The sequence below is a fragment of the Temnothorax longispinosus genome, chromosome 3, assembly GCF_030848805.1.
Source record: "Temnothorax longispinosus isolate EJ_2023e chromosome 3, Tlon_JGU_v1, whole genome shotgun sequence".
NCBI classification, from domain to species: domain Eukaryota; kingdom Metazoa; phylum Arthropoda; class Insecta; order Hymenoptera; family Formicidae; genus Temnothorax; species Temnothorax longispinosus.
In genome coordinates, this window is record NC_092360.1 from 12012689 (window position 1) to 12031139 (window position 18451).

Here is an 18451-nt window from a genome sequence, read left to right on the forward strand (position 1 = left end):
CTTTTATACATTATGGGCCTATTCATTGATCGATTCTCAATCGATTAAAAAAATAAATAAATAAATAAATTGAATTTTTGCTGAAGTTACGATGACAAATGTAGATGGGATCTCCGAGACCTCACAGAATTATTAGAATAATTTAGATAAATGATATTATTGTAGATTTGTATTATAAGTTATCATTTGAGTTTTTGAAAACCACTTTTGCCATTGGTCATAAACTTGGGTCGGATTATATTCTTTCGAAAAAATAAAATGTAATGATCGCAAGCGATCAGTCAGATTTAGATAAAAGCACAGAAAATCTTAACTGCTTCGTGTTCGCCAAATACTGGGAAAACGAGAAGAGAAGACTGCGCAAGAAATCAAAACCAGCGCCGTAAAACGCGACGTCTTCTCTCGAAAAAATATGCGGCGTCCCGTCGAAGCAACGTAGAATTTTTTCGACAAAACCGTCTCGTAGAATTTTATTTCGCGCTCGTCACGATCGAATTCATTCGATCGGAATAATCGTACTTTGCGCTTGTGAAAGTATATCGCGTTTGTGAAATTTAGAAGTGCCGTGTGAGATCGACTATAGACTGTCGTAAGTGACAACATCATGAATATGATCAGCCGTGTGGTGTTCGAGCAGTGGCGGAGCCAACCCACTGCGACGAAACAACGGCTGGTGAGTAAATTTTTTTTTATTACATTATATAATTAATTGTTTGCATATTTAATATTTTAATACCATTACATCATAATAATCGGAATTAATTGGTAAACAACTACAATTATTAAATAAATTATTTTATAAAATATTTTATTTGTGTTGCATCGTGTAAATCAAGACGGTTACACGATGCGAAATAATCTATTGTATCGAAACGAAAACGATGACTTGTTAGTAGTAGTACCTAAGACGATGCAAACTGCGATGATTAGACGAGCGCATGAGCAAGGACACTTTAGTATCAGCAAAACAGAGAAGCACTGTGGCGTAGAGACTATTGGTTTAAAGGAATGAGACCAAAGATCGAAAGGGTAATAACAAATTGTATTAATTGTATTTTAGCCGAACAAAAGCAGGGTAAACAAAAAGGATTTTTAAATGTAATTAGCAAAGGAGACGTACCACTAGATACATACCACGTTGATCATCTGGGCCCGATGCCCATCACGAGAAAAAGTTATCGACATATTTTTATAATAGTAGACGCGTCTAGCAAGTTTGTATGGTTATACGCCACTAGGGCTACTGATACCGCCGAAGTGCTTAACCGTTTACAAAAACAGTCGGATGTATTTGGAAACCCGCGGAGGATTATATCAGACCGCGGCACCGCGTCGTTCACGTCTAGTGCGTTTAAAGAGTATTGCGATGAGGAAAGAATTCAGCACCTCCTCATAACAACGGGGATACCTCCTAAAAGTAATGGGCAGGTCGAAAGAATTAACCGCACACTCATACCACTTTTAACGAAATTGGCAGCTCCGGAGCCAGGGAATTGGTTCAAGTTCTTAACGATTGCGCAAAAATATCTAAATGCCACACCGAGTAAGAGTACGGAGGGGAAAACACCGTTTCAGTTAATGTTTGTTACACACATGCGCCTAAAAGAAGAAGCACACGTATGCGAAATGATCGAAAACAAATGGACACAAATGTTTGAAATAGAACGCGATAATATTCGTATAGAGGCAAAAAAGAAGATAGCCGAAATTCAAGAGAAAAATTTAAGAAATTTTAATAAGAAAAGAAAGAAAGCGCAGAAATATAAAGGAGATCTTGTCGCGATTAGGCGAACGCAGTTAGGCCCAGGCCGTAAGTTTTGTAATAAGTTTTTAGGTCCATACCGTATAATTAAGACAATGCGGAACGATCGGTATGTCGTTACTAACAATAAGTTAGGCGATCACGAGGGTCCTCAGGAGACTTCGACAGTAGCTGATTCTATGAAGCTGTGGCTACACGATGTAGAATCAGAGAATGACGAAGAAGACTACGAGACTGATTGTCAAAGTAGTCAGTAAGAGCGAATAAAGATTAAACATTCGAGGGCGAATGCCATGCAGAATGGCCGAGATGTAATATCGAGTCGAGTCCGAACAGCGAGCGAGTTACGACGTGCGTCTGTCGATGCGAATATCATCTCTGCTGTACAACACATTATAATATTAAATATATTATTCAAATCCTACATTTTTGTAATTTATGTAAATAAAAGTGGTCAGCCACTTCCCTCCCCTCCTCATCACTCAGGACTACTACGTGTCAAAACACAAAATATATGTGAAAAATAGATCTATAATTTTAAATTAAAGTCCATTAATGCTTTTTACATAATTATTGATACAATTATTATTCTAATTACGTATTAAAAGTAAATAAATAAAAAGCTGATAATATGTAAATAATTTAATTTAATACAAATTTCAAATTAAAAAATTTTAATAAACCGTAACCGAAAAGACTGTAATTTGCGCAATACCGATACTTTTGTTAGCGAGAAAACCGAAACAGAAACCGAAACCTTTATTAAGTATTTTAATGTACCGAAACCGGAATCGAACCGATATTTTCATCCGGTCCGGGTCCCTGCTTGAAATTGTTGAGAACAATTTTATAATCGCACAACGACGCGTGTAGATGAATCACGCGCTCGTCGCGTCTCAGAAACACTTGATTAAAATAAAGCAATAAAGAGCGAGCCATCGATGCTTGCTTCGTTGTCACCATTAAGTTATAACATATAAATCCGCGACTCAGTTATTCGATCGGACGAAAATCCCTGTCGTCGATCCGGAATTTTATGCGACACCCGAGCGCTCGCTACGTGACGCTATTTTTCTCCCGCCGCGCCGCGTTATACGCGGATATGATTGGGTTTTTGCGTAAGTTCGCCGGCCGTAAACCTCGCTTTTACGAGCCTGATTACAGGGGGGGGGGGGCAATATTGCGCTAGCCCGCTCATCGTCGACGAGCTGCATCACGAATAAAATTCCTACACAATGCGCGGTCGCGGTCGCGATCAACGACGCGACGCAGCAATCAGTTCGACTAACTGCCCGTCACGATTTTATCCGATAGATCTTGCCGCGAAATCGGCAAATGAATCTATCTCTCAATAGATAGCTATTACTTATACTTAAATTCACAATCGTGAGAGCGGCTAATTACTGGAAATGTATCTTCCCCCGGTCACAAAATTCGTTCGTAGTCCAAAGAATTGCTCGAGAAAGCTAATTCCTCGCCGAGTTTCTCATTCCTAAAGCCAAAGTCTCATAAATTCAGCGAATCTCTGTCAATGCGCGCTAAGATTTAGTAAAAAAAAAAAAAAAGGAAGGAAAAAAGGAAGAGCCTCGAAAGGGTGAGTCATTCTGCAGCCCGACAGTCCGGATTATTGCAGTATTAACCCTCATCTCGACGAGGTCAAAATTCTGAAGTTTTCTTGCGAAATCTTAACGATCCGTCTCGTCTTCGAGTTTTCTTCGCGTTTGCTATAAATACGGCAACGCCAGATATTTCTACTATATAGTTGAATAAATTGCTATCGATTTGTTATGACTTTACAAAAATTAATCGATAATAAAAAAAGCAGAGCTTTCTCTCGAAACAATCAATTTTTAAATGCTTCATGGTTGATTGTAATGAAAGAAAACGCAATACCGATACTTTTGTTACCTAAAAAACCGAAACCTTTATTAAGTATTTTAATGGACCGAAACCGATTAGCTTCCTAGACTTCAACGTATGTCAACGTATTATTATAGATTATCATCATGGAGCAGCCGGAGCACCCGGAGCAGCCTCCACGATACCAACAATGACTTGCGCAGAAATCATGCACGAATTATGATAATGACAAAAGATCGGGTGAGATAAGAATTACGACAGAAAACTTAGGAAAAGTGGAGTACATGGTCAACAAGAAAATAAAGATGATCTTTTTTGACAGCAATCTTACCATCTTTTTGCTTACGGATGAAGGAGAGGTAAATCACTGGTGGGATATTTCGTCTGACCTGTCTAACCCTTCTTTAAATTCTTTTACAATATTATTCTCAATTAATCAATTTACAAAGTACAAAGATTGTACTAACCGCAGCTGGTGGCAACTCTACTTTTATCGCTCAAACTGATGAAAGAGTATATTATTTTCAAACCCATCATCATATAAATGGATTTCCGTGGATGAAACAAGTGCATTTGGAAAAAAACGTCAAAAAAAGGGTCACAAGGTCAAAGTTAACTTGCCCTAAGATTACATATGATACATATTTCAAGTTATCTTGAGTTAGCATAATAACAGAGTGGGGTGATGGATCTGTGAATATTAGTTGCATATTTATGCATTATTCTCATATCTAATAATACAGATAAATGCGACTTGTCACATATTCATCACCCCATTATAAAAAAAGTCACTCACCGACCGATGCGCAACGGGCGGAGTTAATCAGCCACGGAGCTCCGATGATTCTGTAACACAAAAATAAAAGATTCATATTAAATGGACGCTCAAAATAATCAATGTTTCAAAAAATAATTTTTACACATTCGTCTACGTCGTCTTTTAATTAGATTTACTAATAATTTACTTATTTCCTGAGAAAAACCTTTATGAGAACAAACTTTTGTAAAATTTTAGATAAAATTTCGGATTCTCAAATTATTTCTTGCTTATCCGAGATAAATCGACGCGAATAAATAGAAAAGAACTATTGATTTTAAAAATAAGAAATAACACTTACCCCAAGGTTGCTCCGTCGGGGCCCGATGCCTCCCCAGGCCTCCTCCTCCTCTCCACGGTTCGCCAGGTCCTTCTCCGTTGCAGCGTTGGGGTCCGTTGGCTGGTTATTGGCGCACTCACTCACTCACTTCACGAAAATCGACGATAAGATCGCGTCGCTTATGATCGCGCGATATTTTCGACACTTTGCACGACACTCCCGGCATTAATCGTTCGCAGGTAGTCGAACATGGCGGAATTTCGTAAATCGCACGGCCAACTTCACTCGCGGACTCGCCAAGAGCAACTGTGGCGTCGCGTCACTACTCACTCGCGACGTTCACGAAAATCGACCGATATCGTCGCTTATGATCGCGCGATCTCCGCGATATTTTCAACACTTCGCACGACACTCCCGGCACATTAATCTCGCGCCGCGGCGCCTACTTACACGTAGTTACACGGCAACGGAAAAATTACGACTGATTACGACGAAGAAGCGGAAGAAACTGCGTATGACGTGAATGTAGCGCGGGTCGCGAGCGCCGCGCCGCGGCTAGCGGCTTCTCGTCCACACGATTGGTAGGGACGAAGTGGGGGCTACAAGTGACTAGGCACGGTGCGCGCTAGGTATGCGTGACGTCAGCACGCCTCGATACCACTCCTCTACCTCCACTACTCGTGTTTACCGCGGCGCGCACGACCGCGCTTTAACGTCTCCGGCCGCCGCTCTCACATCATATGTTAACGGCACGTGCCGATGGGCGTCGAATGGATCGTATTGTTTCGTAGCTTCTCCGACGTAATTCTTTCAACGCCGTGTAATTAAGTACGCGCTGCGTCGCGAGATTAATGCCCGGAGTACCGTGCAAAGTGTCGAAAGTATCGCGCGATCATAATAAGCGACGACGCGTAGAGTGAGTGAGTGCGGACTTCAATAACGTTTGATACCGAAAATAGATGTTTTAGAGCGATTTATGCACAATGTTAATATTGTATTGCGAATATTAGAATAATACGACGCTAGTGCGAAATATCTCTCGTGCAGAAAAAAAAGGAAAAAAAGAAATGTTTATTTGAGGTCTCGAATGTTTGGCAAAATAATTAATTTCTTAAATAAAGAAATTGTAAAATTTAATATATATACGATATCTATCTATAAACGCTTCTTTTTTATAATAAATATATATTTGGCAATTTTCAATAAAAATTTCGCATTTTCTTCAACAGAAACTAGATAAAAGAACGATTCTATAAGTGACAAAGACATTATCATTTACATTTCATTCCATTATCGAAGAAAACAATTTGTAACAATGTGTCTAATTTTTTTTTCCTTTGCAAAAAGTTATATTTTTATCACTTTGCTTTATATAGATAGAACTCGCAGAGTACTTCGTGATAGTAAAACTTATGAGAAACAAAATTGTAAAACTCTATCCGCGCGCTGTAGTTTCACTAACTTTTCGAAGATTGACTTGACTGAAAACTTTATATTTTGAGAACTTTAAACTTTAAAATTACATAGAAAAAAAAACGACTTTTTTATTTTCCAAGATAGACTATCTCCGTGATGTAGAGCTGTCGAGTTCTACTGCTTCGCAAAACTGCTTTGCACTCGATAAGAAAATATATTTCATCCACTATTATTGGTATAAAAATCACTTATACTATTATTATTATTATTTATTGGCTAAACCAATAAACTTTTAATATCTGTAAACTTGATATGTAATGACATATTACGGCGATCAATTGAGTGACCAATCCGCCGACTTCTCTATACAAATAAAAAAGATATTTACTATTTTTCATGGGTGTATTTAATCAAACCTTTCTTTCACAATCGCGGCTGAATAAATAATAAAATTAATTATTAAGTTATCATGTACTCGTTTCATCATTGCAATTATATCTACCGTGTTTCTGCAAACTTTATATACCGGAAAATGGGCAAAATAGCCTATTTTCTCTGACAATATGTTTCATAAAACATTAAAACATATTCTATAGCTTATGTATTTATTTCTGATTATTCTTTCGGAATTTCTGAACAGGGAAAGAATAACATGCTTTTTTTTGTAATAATAGATTATAGTTACGCTATAATAAATTACACATATAAGATATTGCCACTTAAAATACATAGATATATTTGAATTAAAAAATTGGCTACAAATGGTATGTTTATTAATCTTATTATGGTACTATATTCATTATATATTTATTGATGTTCAAAACTTCTTTGCAACCACAAAGAAATCTCAAGATGTGCCAATGTGAGATACTTGCCAACTTTACATTATTAATAATAATATAAACGTGGCCGATCATTAATAATTTGTTAATTTATACGTGGTCTTTTTTTATCTCGTGATATTAAATGCAAAATCTATCCACACACATCAATCTCTCCCATATTATGCATGTGATTGAGCCAAACGCAATATAACTTAAGTTATTAAATAAATTGCTTAATTACTTTTGATGTTCAAAAAGTAACTGGCAACGAGAACCAGATATTAATTTAAATAATTGGCAACAAGACCTAGGTTTAACCAGTCTTTTGGATCTAAATAAAACATATTTGATGACGTGATGAGTTCGTATAGAAAATTACATGTGTACTTAATTTATGTATCCAGTATGATCAACTGGATACCAACCCCCCTTAGTATTCTTTAGTAAGGATGGAAGAATATCGCTCTTAATACAAACATACAATGTCATGACATACATTTCAACCAAAACACACTTCGCACTCACTTTGTACATATATACTGCATTTAAATATTTAATTGCCATTTATACCATTGTATATTCGATTCACAGAACTTTGCTGCAGTAATTTTTTTATATCTGAAATCAATAAGATGATTTTTTTTTAATAATATGCAATAATATGGTATAAAATTTTGCACATTGATTAAGAATATTTTGGCTTACCTTCTTTTTGTTCGTCCGTAAAGTCGTTATCGGGGAATGCGATGTCAAAAGTAACGTATAAAGCGCCATGGAGATTGTTATTATCGTAATTAGGCATTCCCTCGCCCTTTTTCCGAATACGTGCACCATGTTTAGTAATTTTGTCCCTCTGGATAATCACACTGTGACCGTCTAAATGTTTTATCTCTACTGAGAAACCTAACAGGGCATCTTGCAAAGATATCGTAACGTTTGTATATAAATCGTCGCCTTTTCTTTCGAAAATAGGATGAGGTATAGTTTGTATCCTACAACAAACAATTATATTGTAAATATATAACCGCATTAAGCTTATATAGGATGAACTGAAACTAAGAGAAAGGAAAATAATTTTACATCTTAAAATAAATCAAAATACTACAATAAATTCTTTTTTCCGAGTTTCAAAAAAAAATAATTTCGAAAATCAATTAAATACGTGTATACTCGATCACAAAATTCAGCTATGTTCAGTATAAATTGATAGCTAAAATTACTAGTACACACGATAATAGAGTTATATTAATCTTGGTAATAAACAAACAATGGCATTGTCATATACAGGAGAAAACATAATAATAGTCTCTAGTAAAATTTATCAATCCGAATTTCTTGGACATAAAGTTCTATATGATAAAAATTCATTTCATTCCAATTTATTTTGAAGCTTCAAAAATTATCTTCGTCTTAAATAATTCTACATTTCTTTTTGTATAAATATAAAAAAATATCTACTCACTTTATTATCAAATCTCCTGGTTCTCCATCAATGTGTGGTTCGCCTTCTGCAGTAAATTTAGTTTCTTGATTATCTACCATTCCTGGCTCGACTTCTACCTCCAATATACGTTCCTCATTGACCAACTTCACATTCGGACACTCCGAACATACGGATTGTTGCATCATTTGGAATCTACCATTTCCTAAATTGCGAGTAACTAACTCCTGCCTACAATTACACTTCCTTGTCCCTTTCGCCGTCTTTACAACTGGCTTATTTCTCGTAATCTATATAGTAGTAAAATTAAGTTTAAAGGAAGAAGTTACATATTATTTGTGTCATTTGTTGCAAGAGAAATTTTACCTCGATAAAATTTCCGCTATATAATTCTTCTAAAGTAACGTATAGGTCCATCACAACGTTTGAACCTCTAGGAGTTTGCTGTTGTTGATGAGATTCTCCACCGAAATGGAAATTAATGTCGCCAAAGAAACTTGCGAAAGGATCCATATTATTGTTCATCATGCCGTCTTTCTTCAAGCATTCCTCCCCACACTTGTCGTACATTTCTCTCTTCTCAGGGTCTGACAGAACTTCGTACGCTGCACCCAGGTCTTGAAACTTTTGAGAGGAATCTGGGTCATCTTTATTCTTATCGGGATGCAGTTCCTTTGCTAATCGTCTGTAAGCCTTCTTAATTGCGTGTGTACTAGCGCTACGTGATAAACCTAATATGCTATAAAAATCTCTTCTGCAAAAAGAAAGAAGATAATAATTAGAACAAACTTCATTACTTTCGCATAATAGACATTAATCATTATTTAATTAAGAAGAAATCCTGTCAAGCTAAAGACACATGTACTAAGCAAACTGTAACAATTTTCAAAGTTGATAAAATTAAAAGGATGAGAGAATTTCTCGTTTATTTGCATCTTTATGTTCAATTTCGGGAATTGTTGTACAAATCTCTGTGACTTAATATACAAATTTAACTGACAAGTGGACGGATGAGGGGACAGGTTAATGAGACTCGCCGTCCAGTAAAACGTTCGGAAAAGGCTGTCGTGCATAATGCGCCACGAAAGGAAATACTGTCCTCACTTACCCAGCTATCGATAATACAATGCATATTGTTAAATTTACTAATAACACCCAATTTAATTTTAACCCTGCCATCCTAGCAGACGTTCCACGATCATCTGAGTACGCCTGCAAAGCTTAAATCGTGGTAGCTTCTCATTGGTCCAACGAGAGAGACCAATCTGATAACAAGTGTATTTTACGGCGCTATCACAACATCACAACGAACGGCATTCGACAGCGACGTGGCTTTAAAGGTCTGTTCAGACGCGCGTAATCGCGCAATGTGGGTGCACCGGGGCGTTAACCAATCGCGTGTCTAATCTAATGTAAAGACCGCCACATTGCTGCGTTCTTTGGATACTAAACGCGCGATTGGTCGACATTTCGATTCGATCTGTAACCTATAATTCGATGTGTAAACCGTGTCTTCGGTTTGCCTTTTTAGGTTAAGTTATTTTATATCTGTAAATTTGGAAAAAACAGTTGTGAGATTGATGCGCTAACAATGACATCGCTTCTAAAGACGATTAACGGACTTCAACTTTTTCACAAATGCCTAAAACAAAGGTATGCCGTCGGTTTGTTGTCGTTTCGTAGCGTCTTTCCCAGGACACAGAATTGCTCCGCCTCACACGTGCGGAACTATTATTTAAACCCATATATCTGATGATGTTTTATTGAAATTTGTATGAACTCTTTTAAAGCACTGTACGACACAAATTCTTATTATTAAATAAATAAACAAAAAATACCATTTTAAAGATACAATCTTTCATCAATTGCCTTGATTTATTTCAAGCTTGCAAATATTATAACGCAAAATTGATTAAGACTATATAAAGAAAAGAGTTTACTCAAGAGTATACTCACTAAATTGTGTACTAATATACTTGTACATATTTCTAAAGAACATACTAATATAACAAATAAATGTAGACTTATATATAAATCTTCATAACAATTCGTATTTTTACTTGCAGTATCGACATGATATCTGTCCCAAAACGGGACGCAAAAAAATATATACCTAAACCTAGATACCGTCATCCAGAATGGCTTCCAAAACAAGAACGTGTTGTACGTAATCAGTAATACAAATAATTTATTCTTATTTACGTGACACTCAAGTACAGAGAATATGCATATGTATGGTACAAAATTTATGTATAAAAACACTTTTGCAGTTGTACAATGAGCGGCTAACAGAAGATAATAAGCAGTTTCTTGACGAAGTGGTTCAAGATAAACATGGCTCGTCCACTATCGGATTTGGAATGAAACTTTCTCCTTTGAAAATAGATCCGATCGAGCCTACTGTAGAATGGAAGAAATATATGCAACGTACTGGTTTAATTGCCAAGAAAATAGGGGTCTATCCGTTATGGTTGAAAAATGGAAAGAAGGTCACGTCGACGTTGCTTCAGGTAAATGGACCAGGTTTGATTTTTAATACGCAAGCAACACCACTATTATTTTTATTTGAATATTCCCATTTATTCTGCAACTATAATTCTATGCTTTAATCCAGGTTGTCGATAACGAAGTGGTAAAATACATCCCGCCGGAGAAATATTTTCCAATAAAAAGCCGTGTACTCACAAGACAAGTCAAAAAGAAACGCGGATGTCTCGTAGTAGGGGCAGAAAATATAGATCCGCAAATAGTACGTAATTGAAAAGTTACATCTAATAAATTTTCCTATTCTGGTATGTAAAACTGACGGTATCTTTTTGCACGTAGATCACTAAAGAATATTACGGTATTTTTAACGATGCTGGAGTTATGCCAAAACGGGTACTAAGGAGATTTATAATATCACCGGAAGCAGCATTACAACCAGGAACTCCTTTATTCGCCACACATTTTAAACCAGGGGAAGTCGTCGATATCCGTGCGAAAACGTAAATAATTTTGTATCTTGGTATATTGTACTACATGTGTTGCTTTAGAAAAAAAAAAAAAACAGAATAATCACATAAAATTAATATTAATCTTAAGAATCTTAACTTGCGAAAAGTTGAAACATGCGAATTCCATTAGGATTGATCGTGGATTCCAAGGTGTCATGAAACGATGGGGCTTTCATGGGATGCCTGCCAGTCACGGCGTGACCAAAACTCACAGACGACCTGGAAACATCGGGTCAGGTGGAGGGAAAGCCCGAGTCATGCCTGGCACTAAAATGCCTGGACACATGGGTAATAGGTGGCGTGTTATCAGAGGTGTTCGAGTAAGTAAATTTAAACCTCTAATAAAAGAGATATATATATATATATTTAAAAAACAAGAAAAATCTTACATCTATCCTGAAATTTGAGATTTATAAATTTTACCATTCGTTTTTTTTTATAAATTCATTTACTAATCTTTTTTTTTAATAATGTGATTGATGCTTGGTTTCTAGATTTTACGAATAAACACGAAGTATAACGTGATTTGGGTTCAGGGACATAATATACCTGGCGAAATCAATACTTATTGTTACATGTTTGATACAGTACTTCCTCTGAGGAAACATAAAACAGCGCCAAATTTCCCTACGTATCTACCAAGCATCACCGAAGAATCGCTTCCAGAGGAGCTGTATGCAGATGACATACACTCGTTTGTAGATCCCACGATAGAATTTAAAGAAGAATCTTAATTATATATCTGTATAGTGTTAAATAAAAAAATTTATAATTGCAGATCAGGATTATTTACAGAGTTTACATACTTTTTTCAGATGATAGTTTATAAATAGAAGTTACATAGTAACTAAGAATTTTTTAGCCCAGGCACATTTAACTTCCTAATTCCATTCTAATATAAATCGAAATAAAATTATCGAATGATAGTTGAAGTTGTGCCGAATTTTCGTTGAAATTTTATTGGTTGTCTGCTCCTTACAGAAATATCCACACTTATCAATTATGCTAGCAAAGAGTAGTCAATTGATTCATTTATTTAGTAGTCAATATCGTTATAAATTTAACATGCCTAAAATATACACGAATTATTTTATAAAAGTAATATCGCTAACCAAGACTCGTCCTGAGTTAGAGTGGAGAGCAGCATGATCAAGCACGATAGAAAGAGCCTTTTTTTTCCATTAACTTAACACCTTACTGTGAAGTTATTCGACTTCTAGAATAATTTACTCACATGCGTTATGTAACTAGTTGCGCTTAGCTAAAGACTGCTAATACGCGTCTATCGTATATTATAAAAGAAAAAAGGTAACATACATGATAAGAAAAGGGAAAGAAAAAATCAAAGTCCACAGATGCTTAATTTGGTGGTTACCAACTCCTTCATTCCATAACCAGCTTTCGTCTTTTGCTTCATTCTGTCTTTCCGAATACGGAAAAATCGATAAATCACACTGTATGTTTGTAAGAACAAACGCAATATTTCTTGATTCAGTAGCAGTAAATTCATATTGCTATGCTTTCATTGGAGTAGGAAGGAGATGTAGAAATAGGAAAGAGAAAGCAAAATGACTCCGCGTCGGAGTTTGTCGGGGGACGGCACGATCGGATAAGAAGTGGAGACCCTCTCAGAATTTAAAACCTTCACTCGGGATACTCGTCGTCTGATCAAACTCGAAAGCTCCGTCGTGCGATGCCAATGGTGCGTCATCCGCCTGAAAATCAATTACATAATTATACATAAGAATAAAATTCATATTAATGTTATTTAAAGGTATAATGCCTCACCTCTTCTGAAAAGTATTGCTCGATGATGTCATATGCTAGTTTGTATATATCTACATTTTCATGGTTTTGCAATGCCTCAATTTTATCCAAACCTTTAAATAAAAAATATATATATATAAACACGTATGTACATTTATTTTATTGTTTTTACACTCTTCTTACATATATAAGAAAATGTAAGAAAATAAATTCATTATATAAAATAAATAAAGCATATTTACCGGCACATTCCTCAATCATGTTCGCTAAGTGTTCAACTTGTGAGCCAGCAAGTTTAAGCATATTATGTATGCCGTCCAATACCACCTGTACAACTTGAGTATCTTTACAAGACAAAAGATCACAAAATGGGCCGATGACTCCCTCTTGTATAAGCCGTGACACTTGATCTCTATTACCGCTTATTGTAAGGTTACTAATGGCCCATGCTGCTTCCTTTTGTGTTTGGAATTCGCCCTATAAAAACAAAGTGTGAGTAATAAATATCGCATATGTAACAATATACATTTTATTTACATAAAACTGCATGCTTACCTTTGCTAAATTACGAATAATAAGTGGTAGAAGTCCTGCATCTATAACTGCTTGAACTTGAGATTGGTTACCGGCAGTAATATTTGAAAGAAACCAGACCGCTTCTTTACAAATTTTCTCTTTTGGATGAGTCAATAAATTTGGGAAATGCGAAAGAGCGTCACAATTTAAAACAGTTTGTGTTTGCTCATCCGTGCCAGTGACGATATTGCCAACTGCTCTGAGGGCAGCAGTTTGCACCTTAACTTCCTTGTGCGAAAGAAGAGGTATTAGACGGGGTACAACACCGCTGTCTATAACCATTTGAATTTGCTGGTTACCACCGTCAGTTAAATAACTCAAGGCCCATACAGTGTCAACAAGAATCTATTTAAAAAATTGTTAGAATTATAATTTTTATAATCAACTAAAAATAATTATATATTAAAATAAAATTTAGTCTATTATATTTAAAAGTAAATGCAATGAAAAAAGTTCTATGAAATTAATAACTTTTGCAGATTCTTTGAATTTAAAGATAAAAAAACATTAACAAAATTATTTCACTACAATTAAATCAAATGCAATAGATAACATTATATCAGCTCGTTTAGAATCTCTCTTCCAATATTAAATATTTTATTTTTCTACATTTAAATACTTACATTAACATCATTATGATGAATAAGCATATTTAGAGCAGGTAAAATCTCCTTTATCGTTTGAACTGGCGGTGGTGGATCTTTATTCCTACATAAGTTAACGATAACCCATGTTACATTACGTAGAAATGTAATAGGTATATCTGGTTTAATAAATGTTAGCAGTGGCTTTACAACACCAAGATTAATAACATAATCTCTAGGTGCTGGACCATCCCCAATAATGTTACCTGTAAACAAAAATGTATGCACATTTTTATATAATCTTTTAAAATATAAAAAATGTATTTGATATGTTCCAAAAACATCTTTATACATATCCTATAATTTAAGCAATACGTTTTTTATAATTAGATGTTTTACCTAAGGCCCATACTGCTTGTTCACATACATTCTGCTGACTCGAGAGTAACAAATGCAAGAACAGTGGCACAGCACCAGCGGCAACTACAGCTTGCGTTTGCGCCGATGTTCCACTTGCAATATTTGTTAAAGCCCAGGCTGCTTCAAATTGCAATGATGGACTAAAACATTACATTAGTAAAATAGTCATATAAACGTCCCACAGTCACATAGATAAATAGAGCTTGATATGTAATTTATAAAAAAATATTTCCAAAATTATGACAAATTCCAAACTATAACAAATAATAAAGATATAAAATCAAATTAAGGAAAATTCCGTTAAACAGTCAAGACTTTGGTTCCCTAAAAATATTATTCGCGTGAATTTTACGTGCAATTCTTCGTCTTGGTATAAATTTAATAAAGATATGATAAAAATATTCAAAAACAAACTTGCATACGTATAATACACTTTCAGAAAAAAATTTTCTTACTTGTTATGTTGTTCAAGACAGCGAACCAAGATTGGTAAAATACCGCTCTCTATCAATGGATCAATGGGTGGATTACGATCGGATGATAACAATTTCCTTGCTGATTGTACAGCTTGCAATTGTATTGTTGGATCTGCGCTACCTGCCTTTGCTACCAACTCTCCCAAATTGATTTTTGCAAGCTGTTTATCAATGTCATCCTCATCTATTTGGAAAAACGATATACATTAATATCGCAATGTTTCAACATTTATGTTCGCATTAAAGTTGCATAAAAATGAAAAATATCAATTTTAGATCTGTTACCTGTTGAATCTGTGATAGGTACATTTCTTCTTTTTTGTAAAGTTTCTTCTCGCTTATTTTTACGTAATTCTACCGTCACTTCGTTACGTCTTCTTCTCATTTCCTATAAACATTAATTTTAAGATATACAATCGTAACGTATCAACTTTCGAGAAGTAACTAAAATTTAATTCACACTCTCTTTTAATATTATTTCCAAGATATTGGAGCATCACACGACAATGGAGTTATATGCCATTATACTCCTACAGAGTTATATCCCTCATAATAACCCCAATCTTTCTTTATCAATTTATTTAAAACATTTTTTACAACTTAGAAGTACATAAGGATGTTCTCAACCATTTTTTTTTTTCAAATTAAACATTTTATTCTTAAATCGTAATCATATCATCCATAATAATATATATTTAAGTATAAAACTGTTATAAAATTTCATTAATTAAGGCAAATAAAAAAGCCAAGTTTACTTTAATTAGAATCGATATGATAAATAATTCATTAATTGTGTGCTTTGCGTACTTGGAACATATGGTAAAAATATTTGCAGTCAAAATATTCTTACACGTGAGCTACGGTCAACGTGACGCTACAAATGCTTTGGAGCGTTCTTCTTCTCCTTCTTTCTTCATTGAAAGAAAAGAGAAGAGGAATGCTTTGAAGCATTTGTAGCATCACGTTGACCGTAGCCGTGATTCAATATAAATATATACAGAAACTTATATAGCTGCATATTGACCTCTAGATAAGCAAATGCTGAGAATATAAAGGTACATAACCCGGTAAAATCTTAATAAAAATGATTATTGCAAAATTAGTACGATACATAACGATTACGCATAATCGTACAGTAATTTCAACGTAATTATGAAACGGCCAGCAACCCAATAAATTATAAAAGAAGCAACAAGTAGAACAAGAGAGGAGACAAGAGACGATAGATTAAAGGGGGGAAAAAAAGTAAAAGGGAAGGAAAAGGAAGGAAAGTGAAGGGACAAAACAGCTATGGGAGAGCAGTATGGAGAACGCAAAAAAAAGAACGGACGTGAGAGGGATAAGGGGAGATAAGAGGAGGAGAGAAATATACGGAAGGAAAAGGGACAGGGAGAAATCGGGAGGAAAGCGGAGCACAGAGGCTCGCACACGTACGAACTCCACGCGCGAGAGTCGCGAGGGGGGAAAAATGGCATCGAGCAGGGCGGCCGAACGTGGGAGCGTCTCGGCTCTCCCACGCGATAATTTCGATCGCGCGAGAAACTCCATTGTCACCCGGACGGGTGGCGACGACGATACACTCACCTCCTGGTCCTTGCCTTTGTTCTTAAACACCATCATTCGGTTCTTATTTAGCATTGCCTCGGCCGCCATTTTTTCGATAACCAATTCTCGTGCTCGCGTAGGGATCAATGTGCGCCGGCACGCGGCTCCCGTGCCCCCGTCTACGTTTACGTTGTCCACGTGAATGTTAACGTTCGCGTAGTCGCGCGAACTCCCGAACTCCCGTACCTCCGGTGGTGTGCCTCGTCTCTCGCTACGATATACCTGCGATCCCTGCGACCTATTCCAGCCTACGACAGCTGCATTCCGCGCCGAACGGGTTCTCACTTCTCACTCGATGCGGTGTATGTATGTACGTAGATAGATACATACGTCAATGTGCAGTATCATGCATAAAACGTTCGATCGCGTTAACACGTGCCGTCGTTGCGTTTTAACGCGGCGCACCGTCTTGGATCTCCCGTGACCGTGACTCGGCGCGCTACCTTCTCGGCTATTCCCTTTCTTTTTTTCCCACGATCGGGATCAAGCTGCAACGGAGCGAGCAGGCCGAGGCCGAGCGAGGAACGGAACAGACCACGGACCACGACGGACGTTTTTCCCAGCGCGTTCCCAAAAGAGCGCGAAGTGAGACGTCGGCGATCGTCACGAAGACGAGGACGGCGCGTTCCGAAACGCTACGTCTATCGTCTATCGCGCTCCACTGCCTGAGACCCGTTTACATGAATGTCGCGGGGACTGCAACCTAGAAAAATTGACCAATTGCATGGCTGCACAGAGCGCATTGTCGCTGTGTTCTTTTGCATTACTGCATAGACTCAGAACTAAAAGTAAAATAAACAAAAAATGGATTTTTATTATTATATATACTTTAATTCAATAAATTATATAAATAATTTGTAAAGATTATTCATTCAGTAGACATATATATTTATTATGGGAGCTTTCCAGCAAGCGACACAAGTGTCGTTTTGTTTTTGTTACTCATCATTGCCAAAAAAGAGATGGATCGACGTTTGTGTCGATTCGTATCGCTTACTGGAAAGCTCCCTATGTGTATATAAATAAGTATATAAGTACTTATTTATTTACGCAAAAAAATTTTTATTAAAAATTTAATTTGTATAAATTAAATACTACTCTAAAAAAAAACATGAGAATTTTAAAACCAAAAAATGTAATGTTTTTGTCGCGTTCAGTTCAATCAAAATTTTTTATAAAAGTGAAAAATTACAATATACATTATAATATATCTATACGTATTGCATATATTTATCGAAAGATTTTTATCATTATGGCTATCGGCTCTTACATATGTAAAGCGCTATTTTTGGTCTCATGTGGAAATCTATAGCGTGACTTCTTAATTATTCGTTAAATATACGAACAAATATATACTTTATTATATGTTTGCGAAATAACGCTGTATTGAGAAGAAAATTATGAAACAGACTGAAATTAGACAAAAACCATACGAGAAGATGAACAAAGTGTGAACAAATTATCTTAGATAATAATTCTAATCTAAAATGCTTTAATTATTAATTTTGTGTAATAAAAAAATTTTTTTTCTGCTTTATATAGCAATAGCAAATAATAAAACATTTTTAGTCATTAAGTCAACTCTTTATCCAAATTTTCCCAAGCACATTATCACGAATGTACGATA

At 35.8% G+C, this 18451-nt stretch overlaps 3 protein-coding genes across 3 annotated transcripts; 1 reads left to right on the forward strand and 2 right to left on the reverse strand.

The window, feature by feature from the left end:
* Positions 1-7437: 7437 nt before the first annotated feature.
* Positions 7438-9665, reverse strand: Shv (DnaJ homolog shv). Its single transcript, XM_071774167.1, has 5 exons — positions 9509-9665; positions 8767-9154; positions 8422-8690; positions 7665-7951; positions 7438-7577 (listed from the first exon to the last, which is right to left on the reverse strand). The coding sequence occupies exons 1-5, from the start codon at positions 9577-9579 to the stop codon at positions 7513-7515; spliced, it is 1080 nt and encodes a 359-aa protein (XP_071630268.1). The 5' UTR covers positions 9580-9665; the 3' UTR covers positions 7438-7512.
* Positions 9666-9848: 183 nt separating this feature from the next.
* Mrpl3 (mitochondrial ribosomal protein L3) lies at positions 9849-12173 on the forward strand. The gene is made up of 7 exons (XM_071774166.1): positions 9849-10053; positions 10467-10563; positions 10671-10910; positions 11015-11149; positions 11227-11387; positions 11527-11716; positions 11891-12173. Exons 1-7 carry the CDS (start codon positions 9992-9994, stop codon positions 12128-12130), a joined length of 1125 nt encoding a protein of 374 aa, XP_071630267.1. The 5' UTR covers positions 9849-9991; the 3' UTR covers positions 12131-12173.
* Positions 12174-12412: 239 nt separating this feature from the next.
* On the reverse strand, positions 12413-17409 carry Kap-alpha3 (karyopherin alpha3). Its single transcript, XM_071774163.1, has 9 exons — positions 16804-17409; positions 15505-15607; positions 15199-15403; positions 14723-14883; positions 14363-14589; positions 13719-14084; positions 13406-13640; positions 13185-13276; positions 12413-13111 (listed from the first exon to the last, which is right to left on the reverse strand). Exons 1-9 carry the CDS (start codon positions 16870-16872, stop codon positions 13025-13027), a joined length of 1545 nt encoding a protein of 514 aa, XP_071630264.1. The 5' UTR covers positions 16873-17409; the 3' UTR covers positions 12413-13024.
* Positions 17410-18451: the final 1042 nt, after the last annotated feature.